At 35.8% G+C, this 12,105-nt stretch overlaps 2 protein-coding genes across 5 annotated transcripts in view; both read left to right on the top strand.

The window, feature by feature from the left end:
• Positions 1-12,105, top strand: part of LOC134658370 (latrophilin Cirl) — a 450,032-nt gene that overhangs the window by 203,250 nt on the left and 234,677 nt on the right. The window lies entirely within an intron of this gene.
• Positions 9,564-10,884, top strand: LOC134658506 (uncharacterized). Its single transcript, XM_063514192.1, has one exon. The coding sequence runs from the start codon at positions 9,564-9,566 to the stop codon at positions 10,866-10,868; it is 1,305 nt and encodes a 434-aa protein (XP_063370262.1). The 3' UTR covers positions 10,869-10,884.

Below are 12,105 nucleotides of genomic sequence, written 5' to 3'. Positions count from 1 at the left end.
ATAACACATTTTTTCTTGCTTAGTAGATATTTTAAAATAATGTACATATAAATATTCCAATGTAGATATTATTTATACCTCAATAATAAAATATATATTTTGTTATTCAACAGAGAGAGCTTAAATATATCCACTGTCACAGTAAAGGATGATCCATGACATATTATTAAAACAGGCCATTGAACCGAGTCAAACTTTACCCCATAATCGGGTAAATCAGCGGGGTACCCCAAATTCAATATTTGAAAGACGGGATTACCCGATTGTCTATGCAGTGACAGCGCAACGTCCGTTATTATTGTATGAGACATTAAAAACATAAGCACGGAGCGATTGGAGGGAACGCACCCCTCAAATATGAATCTCAAGGGATGGGACAAAGAATAGATAAATAAATATAGAGTATATACTACTTGTGTAAAAGCGAAAGTCAAATAAAGGGTAGGTATCAGTTTGGAATGAGAGATAATAAGCTGAAAACTGGTATAGGTACATCTTTTTTATGACATTCTTAAAGTTAATAAATAGATAATGAATACATAAATAAATAATGGATGGACATCCTTATATAAATTCACTAAGTCCTACAGTAAGCTCAAGAAGGCTTGTGTTGTAGGTTTAAAAAAGTACCTGTTCATTTTTTATGTTACTATAGGTATTTTGCAAATATGTAAACATTAAAAAGTCAAAAGTACGAGTACCTAGGTATAATAACTAAACGTATAAGTACCTATTATGTACAATTCACTAACTATCTCTCAATACAATTCACTATCTTTCAATAATTTACACGATAAATACAAAATTTAATAAATCAATGCAGAAATGAAGACTTTAAACCTCAAAGTTAAAAAACACGCGGTATTAAAACTAAAATCACAAAATCTCTCCGTAGATTTAGTAAACGAAATGGCCACTCTATTTATTCTACTCTTTTCCGAAGACAAAGTTGTAAATTTAATTCAAGCCAAGGGATATAGTACTCTATGCTTCAGTTATAAGGTTGGTTTTGAACGCAAATGTGAAGTTGGTCTTCGTTAGTATGCGAAACCCGTACGGGCCTTCTGATTGGTGGAATGCTCACAGAAGGGTGACGAATTTAAGTATAAGATTTGCTCTTTATCGGCACAGTTGAATGCCTTGCTTTTAAATTAATTTGAACGTTTATTTAATATTATTTTACTAGTGCATTTAATAGTGAATTTAATAGATTATACAGTTTTCTTTGTTTTTGTTTAGTAAGTTAACCTCTTCAGTCTGAAAATACATTGTTAGAGCAATCAATAAAGCAAAGCTTCACAGTTTGGTTATTGTACATGACTGTGGTGCACAGACAAGACATCCTCTAGACTGAGCATAGTAACGCTACCCCCTCTGCCACTATATACGGTAGTTTTACTCCATCTTCGAGTCAAAGTGTCAGAATCCCGTGTCGTGATTGGTCCGTGTCTTTGAACGGACCAATCACGGCACGGGATTCGCTCACCTCGTCCCCCCGCACCCCCGTATTTTTGGCAGCATCGGTTTAATGAAATAATTGCTCTAAACTCCGTCTAGAGGATTCCTAGTCTATGCTGTGGTGTTTGCCGGGAGGCTATGAGGCACACTAGTTATTTGACATATGTCAAATATGAAAGTTTATGTGCACAAAATTCATATTCTAAGCACCGCGTGACCTTTTTGTTGACGGGTTCAAAGCATTTTGCACACAGATAATACATTTCATATTTCATCGTGTAGGTATGTATGTTAAAAAATTTAGGTGTACCTAGGTTAAAGGTAACACATGTACACCATGTCATATATTATGTACATATGTGCACTTACCTTTCTGGTGTTGCGGGTATTCATGGGCGGCGGTAATCGCTTACCATCAGATGAGCGGTGGTGATCCGTCTGCTCGTTTGCCTCCTATATCATAAAAACATGTAATATGTAGGTGGCAACTGATTTTTTTTTATAGTGACTAGAGACAGTGTACTTACCTAATTGGTATACTTATTACCTTAGAATATTGCTTTTGTTTTATACAGGTTGGAAATGAAATGGATGTTGACTTGTTGATGCCATTGCCACTGGAATATAATTCAGAGAAAAATAATCATTTTTAAGTGACATAAATAGTCGTGCACCTATTTTTATAATTCATAATATATCGTTATATATATATGTGTGTGTAAGTTTCGAGCGCAACACCCGTTTACGTTGTCAAATAACTATTTAGCAAAGTTTATATTAAATTATATCAACCTACACACATGACAATAGTTTTTGTATATTGATTATTCCTCTCGGCTGCCTCAGTTATTGTGTTATAACAGTTATAATTGTTATTTAAGTTATAATTGGCTTACACCCTAGTTACGATTCTGTTCACATCTTGAGTGTGGTCTGAATGTTAATTTTATGTTTTCTGAAGTCTAATAAGTAGATAGGTAAATTAGGCTAAGTTATCTCAATAGAAAGTTAGTGTTTTAGTTAAGTACAGTCGTCTGCATTATATTTTGCATAACACGCACGCACACAAAAATACAGGGTGGCCCAAAACAAGTTGACATAAATTATTACTGCGGATAATTGCGGATATTGTTGATAATCTTAACAAACGCTTGCTCCTTTGTTTAACGTATTTTTGGGCCACCTTGTATAGAAAAACCCTTTAAATACCAATATGGTATGTTAATGTTACTTAACTCCTATACGTATATCTACCTAAAATATTAGGCAGTCTCCTTTTTCATCCTGTATATGTATTATTAGCTTAGTCCTTAAACTCTTTAGAATAGAAAAGACCTTTTTATTTATTCATTAATGTCTGACCCTAGTTTTAGAACTGCGATTTTCATTTAAAATGTAGAAAATACATATCATGAAAATTAGAAATCCTCGTAAAACTCACCCATACAAAAAACCCCCGAATAGTTTCCTCTGATGTAAGTCATATTCCAACAAAAGGGACAAATACACACAAAACCGCTTTCAGGACCCGATTACGAACAAAATTTATTTAAAAAAGACATAAGACACCTTAACATTCCACTAGACATACGACCTTTCTAAACAAAACTGTATCCGGGCTGTGTAACTGTAAAAAAGTCGTAACTGCATCCATGTTTTAGCGAAGATAAGCCATTTTGAAAGAAAACAGTAAAGTAGCTTCTTTAGCTAGGGTTGTCACTAACGTATATTATTTAGTTTTCAGGGGTGACTCCCCTTTCGTTTTAATGGCTGTGAAATTTGAGATTGGAGTGGCTTAAATCATTTACTTGAAGGTGATTAAGGCTGATTTGGTGTTAGAGCTATTTCAAATGTTTTTAGATATAATAAAGTAGATTTGGGTATAATGTGCAAATATTAAGAATGTAAGATATTTTATCTACTGGTGAGTAGTTAAGAATTTGCGTGGGTTGTGATTTAACATAAGTATAATAATATTGAAGACTGAACACTTACCTATAGAAGCACAAAGTTCTGCATCTGTCTGTGTTGAAAAAAAATAGTTCACTTACCTATTCAATTTCTTATTCGCATATATACTCGTAGATTATTATCTCTCACTTCGCATGGCACAAGTGCCACCATGGAGCAACTGCGCTACTCAAAAAAAAAGGTAAGTAAATGATAAGTGGCCTATGAGTAAGTGTGTCTTGCCTTCACATCAGGGCTTTTATACATTGTCTAGTGTTGATTGCGATTTCATACATTTGCTACTTACGTTTAGTGATAAATGTATGAACTTGCAATAAACTCTAATCAATGTGTAATAGGGCCTCAATGTGAGGGCCAGCCACACTTATCCCGAAATCACACCCGTATTGACCTTATGGTATAGTATAGGGACCATAGGTCCTTCAATCCTGATGTATTTCCTTTCCTCGTTAAGACACTTACTCCAGCTGACCTCATCTTCTCTTTTCAATTTGTCAACCCTAACAGCCTTTCCAAATTGCATTCCTCCCGTAAACTAAACTAAGTTTAAACAGTTACAGATTGTGCCAACCCTATCCCTTTGCGGCTATTTTGATTAATTACTGTTCTGAATGGTCCTATTATGGGAGTGGTTGTTCTGTCCGTATGAATAGAATGCCCATTGATATAGTTGATTACATTTCTGGGTTTAGGTAAACGGTTGAGGCAAAAACAGGGTTGTGCCACGATTGTTTTTGGGTCAAAAATTTAAGATCTTGTGCTTTATTTTGGTTTATCCCTTAAAAGTCCGGCTTTAAAGCCGCTCTCATACAATAGAAGTTACACTCGTTTTTTAAAACGACATGTTTTATTTATCATGAAACTTATCTTGAACATTAATGTAAGTAACATATGTGTATCGTCTTTTTTGTTGCAAATAAAATGGTAAGTACTTATACAAAGAAAATAGGGCGAGTAATAGGTTTGTTAAACTCCCTTAAAGGGATAAGTTCGCCTTTGTACTAATGACGAATGTTATTTTTCCTGTTTTGTTCTGATTTTTGTACAATAAAATGTTTTACTACTACTACTACTAAACTTCTACTTGATTTAATTTCTTTATATTTTTTAATTTCTTTTCTTGGTCTTAGCATGGTCCTTTGTAGGGTAAAATAAAGTTAATTGTAATTTATCGCAATTCCCCCTGAAAGCATTTCTTTTTCCCTCATTATTCCTAATCTCAACTACATTCCTCGTCACCCCCTCACAGAACTAAAAACAAATGGCGTGGACACAGTGAACATTAATAGCCAATGGACAATCGTATCTCCTGTCAAACTCACTGTCAATACTCCAACTGTCAAAGTAATGACATTACAGCCCAGTCACTCGGAACTGATAGTGACTGACAAACACTTTGCGCTCCATTTCGATCTTATATCTACGTGACAAAGTTTACTTTTGTTTGTTTTAGCGTAGATTGAATTTGGTTGCAGAGACTTCGTATTGATTCTTTTCGGTAACGATTCTTCGGATTTAAGTATTTGCATTTCGACTTGTTTTCTCGAGAGCTTTTCTTGGTTTTGACTTATTTTCGGAAATGGACTCTATTTTTATAATATTAAGGTAGTTTTTATGATAGTCTAGTTGGCTAAGATAAGAGGTTGCGGCGCTAGATTTGGTCGAGTGTACTCCAATGGGGAAATTTGCTTACCTTAGTTCTATTATGCAGGGGTAGGGAACCTTTTTGTTTAGCGGATGAACGAGATAAATCTGTGCAAAACAAAAGGTTTGAAAAATGTTTTGCTTATATATCTATGACAAAATCATAACTTTAGTTGTGTAATGTAGGTAACGAAAAAGCCTCATTAATATAGCAGCAGTAACATTGACTTTAATTATATTCGATTAAAGCTTCTTTGCGATGTAAATTAAAAAAGAAAACGTATGAAATACGCTAATGTCAGTTTTGTAGAGTCAAAGTGCATTAGTAGTTATATGTAATAGCATTTTTAACAAATTGTAATATATTCTAATAATACTTTATTAAATTTTAGTAATTAGTTACACAAAGCAATTTATTTAAAGATGACACTTGGTACATATGGTCACTGTCAATTCTGCAGCTAGCGCAACTGTAGTCGCAATCCGAATGACAATTGTAGTTCAAATGGGCTAAACTGAATTATAAAAACTTATAAAAGCATTTTTGATAAATTGTCACACAAAGTTACAAAATGAAGTCGTCGTACACGAATAACTGTTGTGTTATGAAAATCGATTATATGCAGCCCGCATGTGTGACATGTACAAATTGAGCCTAATAGAGGCATCAGTGCCGCGTTAAAATATTCATTTGCGTTGATAATCGGCGATGATGATGTAATTAAGTCATTTTGATGGCCCGGCCTGGATTCGTTACGTTTTACAGCTATTATGGACTTCCTGGCCTTTAATGTGTTGAACGCGGACATGGGATAATTAGCCAATTAAAGTGTTCCACGGGGTATGAAGACAACATCCATGATAAAAATTAAAAGCATGCATGAAGATTGAATTGGGCTTTTCTATGTAAAATATGCTTATTTCCATATTCCTTTTGACAAGTTTTATTAAAGTCAAGTTACTCTTAAAAATAGTCCGCTTATAAATGTTTTCAAAAAGCCGTCCCTAATCTGACCATCTTCAGGCTAATCGCCAACATGCTCTCCCAGAGGCGGTTCAACGTGCACTTAGGTTCGGAAGTTAGCGACACCAGAGTGTTAAGCAACGGGCTGCCCCAGGGATCGGTACTGGCACCTATTTTGTTCAACCTTTACATCCACGACCTCCCAAATACCACTGCCAGGAAGTTTATTTACGCTGACGATATTTGCCTCGTGAATCAGCACAAAAACTTCAAAAACTTAGAGGTTTCACTATCCGGCGATATGGAGGTGCTAATACTTCAGGATATGGCGACTAACACCCAGCCCTAGCAAAACAGAGGTGTCCTGTTTCCATCTGGCGAATCAATGTGCCACGCAGGAGCTTAAGGTGCATTTTGAAGGATCCACACTTAATCATAATTTTTCACCAAAATACCTGGGAATGACTCTCGATCGATCCCTTACATATAAGCAACATCTTACCGGCACAGCTCGTAAACTCCAGACCCGAAACAACATTCTCCAGAAATTAAGCGGTACTTCTTGGGGAGCAGGTGCCGATGTCCTGAGAACTTCTGCTCTGTCCTTGGTGTACTCCACGGCTGAGTATTGCGCACCGGCATGGTTGGGCAGTGCCCACGCCACCAGAGTGGACGTTGAGCTGAATAGGGCCATGCGACTCATCTCCGGTACGCTACTCTCAACCCCTTCCCACTGGCTGCCAGTGCTTTCTCGGATCGCTCCGCCTGACTTGAGAAGGAAAGAGGCCCTGATGCGGGAAGCGGTAAAGATCCAAAAGAACCCAGCCCTACCAATTCATGCGGAGTTTATGAGCCCAGCCAACTGTCGCCTAAAATCCAGGAATGCCTCTTACAGTATCTTTAAGGGTCTTGTCGATACTTGTTTCAACCTGAAGCGTGAGTGGTCACAGTCGTGGAACTCACTGATGGCGGGAAAGCTGGGCTCCGGAATCACTCCAGGTGCCATAATCAAAGGATCTGACCTCCCAAGACGGCACTGGTGCAACCTCAACAGACTTCGCACTGGCCATGGTCGCTGTGCTTACTACAAACACCGCTGTGGATGGGTGGAATCCCCGGCTTGCATTTGTGGCGAGACTGCACAAACAATTCAGCACATTATAGAGGATTGCCCCATAACGCGCTATGCCAACGGACCTCCTGAAGACCTGATCGTCCTTAACGACGAAGCCACCAAGTGGCTGATTGGACTTAATTTGAATTTATAACTGTTTGTTTTCTGTTTACTATACTACGCCATACGATTAAATAAATAAAATGTTTTCAAAGCAAACTACCAATGTCCGTTTTCATATAAATGTGTCATTTCCTTTCTGAACTTGACAACCTATAACATAGTACACCTACTTAAGAGAAAACAGCGTATCTAACGAAAATGTCATACGCCAACCTTTACGTTGGTCATAAATAGATTGAATTTTATACAGGTCTGGTACAATAAAAATAAATTGGTTTCTCGTTTTACTATCCGTCAATACGCAACAAATAAAACGGCAATAACATTCAACCTTTGAACAGATACGAGAATTGTGTACAATTGTATAATAATCCCGGCAAAGGTTGGTTGAGTGAGAGAGCAATTTTCAACTGTCAGCCCCAAGCTCTCCGGCATTTGGCAACCAAACTGTAATAGCACAATAAATAGTACGCAGCCCTCACCCATCTGTCACTTAACTAGTAAAATATACAGACGTCATTCAACGGGCCTCAGTGAAAAATCGCACCAGGTTCAGCACCCCTGGCCGGCTACCGGACAGCTACAAACGATATAGCACCTTTAGCAATTAGTTATAAAGTACAATTTCGTGTGTTCAAGGATTGGAATAAATTTAAATATTTGTTAACTTAAAATGTAACTCATGTTGCCGGAAATACAGTCTGAATTGCGCGGCTCAGCATTTTGTTTCTTGGATTCTCTTAGTTGTTGTTACAATCTCGACCTTATTTGGATTTGAATAGGGTTCAAAATGTGTTTTGTGGTTTTGCTGCTGCGACAAGTTGTCGTAGGGGTTATTTAACTTTGAAGTTGTTCAAAAGACCCCCGATTTGGGATTCTGGTGGATTTTTTGGATTAAAGGCCCCACGGATTTAATGATAATGCGTTGGGGGTATTACCGGTTTTGTTTTGTCACGCGTTTTTTTAATAACGTGACGGATTTCTGTCATTTATTTTGACAGGCTTGATTGTGTCATTATACTACGAGTATTTTTATGTTTATTTACATAATGTTTCGTAAGTAATAATTGTATGTTTTTTTTTTCAGGTAAACTACAATTTCGTACTACAAAATGTTCGAATACACTGAATATTAAAACAACACAATTACAAGTAAGTAATATAAGAACTTGCAGTCATCTATTGATAAAACTAGTACATTTAGGCCCACTTGCACCATTCCACTAACTCGGGGTTAATCGGTTAACCCATGGTTACCAGTACAATTTGACACTGGGTTAACGGTTTAACCGCTTAACCCCGGGCTAGTGGGATGGTGCAAGTGGGTCTTAGTAACATTGGAAGGCCAACGGTTTAACAGTAAATGCGTTCGGATTCCAATATTATAAGTACCTACATGTGTTTTTTTTTAAACTTGCGCAATAAAGTTAAATTTAGAAACAATTCACAAATGGCAATCTCTACCAATCAACTATAGTACCAAACAGCGATACATACCATTGGTGTCAAAAATATATTGAATATTTTTTCATTTTGACATTTATCAGTTGTCATCAAGAGGACTTGTTGATTAAGGCCAAACACATTGGTAGGGACCCGCCTACTTTTAAATTTTAAATAAAATCTATAACTAAATATTATAAACCACGACATGTAACTTTACTAATAACTAAAGCAGAAAACCACATAAAATGATCCCTATTTCCACTTATGTAACGTCTCTTTTCCTACATGACTACATATGTATCTTTAGTCTTAATCAAGTTATATCAAAACAATATCACGTGAGAATTAATTACAGCTGACAGGGAGAGATGGCGCTAGCGTCACGAACAATATCGGCTCCGTAAACATATTTCTTTTAAAAATGTTTAAAGTTATATTACAGTGCAAAGTTACTATTATTCACTTCATCATAATGTAAAGTATACGAGGGATTGTTATCTTTAATTTAAACCAAGGATTAAACAAACTGTGAATAACAATAAAAACAGGACGTGTTATTGTGAATAATCAGTGAAGTGCAAAAAAACTTAAATGAAAACTAATTTGTTAATAAAGACAATGTTATAAACAGTGGTGTTACATAGCTTGCAAAACGAGAAAAGAGACATATGTGCTTATTTTGAACAAAAACTTGATATAATATCTGTTAACATTCGAATTTCATCTGCTTTACTAGCGACATCTATTGTTGGATAGTAGAACAATTCATCGACTGATCTGCTTTATCCACAGAGTAAAACTATTAGTACCGCTACCTGACGATAGAGGGCGCTTTATTCAAAAATGGAACAAACGTGTGCAGGATGCTTGGAAATAATCCCAAACAGAGAGTATCTCACTTGTATGCTGTGCAGTTGCAAATACGACTTAAAATGCGCTAGCATATCTTTTGAAAGATTTAAAAGTTTCTATAGCACACCGGAATCTGAACACAGGAAAGCCTGGAAATGTCCATCCTGCCGCTGCAAAGAACCAAAAGGTGACAACTCAAATACACCAGTCCGTTTGCGAGACAACGACGAAGCGTGCTATCGTGAAACTTATCCTGAGACAAGTAACATCACCCTAAGGAAGAGGCCCCACCCAGCACTGAACATAACCCCATGCTTCGACGAGTCGAGTATTTTAGGAGACACCCTGCACGCAGACGCCAACTCGACAACAAGCCAACAAGGTCTATCCATACCATCAAATATAGCAGATACAATAACTTTAGAAAAATTTGAAAAACTTCTAGATAAAAAACTAGAAACCAATAGGCAGTCGTTAATCTCTGAGCTTAAAATAACACTGCTCTCTGAAATAAATAAAGCAATGACAGAATTGAGAAACGAAATAGCGCAAACAAACAATACAATAAAATCAGAACAAGACAACCACAAACAAGCTATTAGTAAAATAAACAACACTATTATTTCCATAGAAAAAGAACACAAAAAAATAAAGACTGAAGTTGAAGAAATAAATAAAATAACGGCCATTTTCGGCCAGGCCTCTTCAAGTAACAAGGCCATCCCTGTAAATTGCACCCACTGCTCAGAATATAAAAACGAAATCTGTCAAAAAAAACTTGTGTTATATGGACTTCAAGAAAATCACTGGGAAAATGAATCAGAACTTTACGATCGTATTTTATATGTTTTCCAGGATATTCTTAATGTAAATTTAGTTGAATATATTGAAGCCTGCACGAGGATTGGTAGAAAAGGACAAAGAAGACCTATAGTGATAGAGCTCTTAAGTAAAAAGGTCACGAAATACCTGCTGAATAACAAAGCATACTTCAAAAATACGGGCGTATGGATTTCTGAATTCCTCGACCAGGAATCCCTAAAAAGTAGGCATACTTTAAAAAAGACACTCTACAAAGCCAGACAAGAAGGACACCACGCAGTTATAAAAAACAACAAGATATACATAAATGGAAAACTTGTAGAGCAACACGACCAGAGCCATACAAACTTACTGAAAAGCTCTCCCCAAGATAACAATGCACAAAACTCTACTGACTTAACGACCATAAACACAAATAACACGACTCAATCTAAAAACTGCGTTGAAAATGTTGACCATTTTTTTCGTAAATAAGTTTATAACGCTATACCAAAATATGCAAAGTATAAGGAGTAAGTTGCACCTTATCGAGGAACTAACAGAGGAAATAAAACTCCAAGCCCTATGCATTACAGAAACGTGGATAACGACAAAGAAAAAAGACTTATTAAAACTAGACGGTTACAACTTGGCATCGAGTTACTGCAGGCAACATACCGAAGGCGGCGGCGTTTGTATATTTTTGCGTGAAAATTTAGAGTACCTAGACAGACAAGACTTAGTAAATATGAGTATAGAGTGTATATTCGAGATTTGTGCCGTAGAGCTTATAAAATTCAACACCATATTTATTGTTCTTTACTGGCCACAAAGAAACAGAGAGTTTCAAACTTTCTATTCTTGCTTGGAAAAGCTCCTAGAGCAACTTTCATTAACAGATAAACTTAAAAATATTATCATAGGTGGCGATTTTAATATAAATGCTCTAGATAAATCAAAACTTACGCAAACCGTTTTAAATTTGTTCCTAACTTATAACTTTAAGCAAAAAATTAAAGAGTCAACACGCATCACCCAGTCCTGCTCTAGCTGTTTAGATCTAGTATTTACAAACTTCCAAGACCAGGAAATGACGACCTCTGTAAACGAGTACGGTTCCTCGGACCACAAAGGCGTCTTAATTCATTTACCTCTACAAGACACGAAAACAAAAATATGGTTTACTGAAAAAAGAATCTACAATGAAAATAAAATAAACATGTTTAAATATGAACTACAAAAAATTAATTGGAACTCGATAATTTCATTACAAAATAATGTAAATGAAAATTATAATAACTTCTCAGCTAAAATAATAGAAGTGCTCAATAAAACAATACCCAAAATAAAAATTAAATTAAGATTAAAAACTAAAAAGAAATGGCTAACAGTCGGTATAAAAAAATCGTGCAAACATAAACGGCTCTTAAAAGTAATGTTATCTAAAACAAAAAATGATATTTTAGAAACCTATTATAAAAAATATGAAAAAGTCTTAAAAATTGCTGTAAAAAATTCTAAAAAATTACAAAATATTAAAAAAATAAACAAATCTGAGAACATTATGAAAGGTATGTGGCAAGTTATAAAAGAGAACTCAAACAAAACCTCAAAGAAAACACACAAAAACTTATCTTTGAGGGTTTCAAATAAACTAACAAACGATCCATGTACCATTGCAAACTCATTTAATGACTATTTCTTGGCTTTGGGTAGCCAGATGACGAATAAA

The sequence above is a fragment of the Cydia amplana genome, chromosome 22 (assembly GCF_948474715.1).
Source record: "Cydia amplana chromosome 22, ilCydAmpl1.1, whole genome shotgun sequence".
Taxonomy (NCBI): domain Eukaryota; kingdom Metazoa; phylum Arthropoda; class Insecta; order Lepidoptera; family Tortricidae; genus Cydia; species Cydia amplana.
Note: the sequence above shows the minus strand (reverse complement) of the source record. Positions and strands in the feature narration are given on the sequence as shown.

Coding starts and splice junctions, on each gene's coding strand:
- LOC134658506 (XM_063514192.1), top strand. CDS start 9,564: ATGGAACAAACGTGTGCAGGATGCTTGGAAATAATCCCAAACAGAGAG.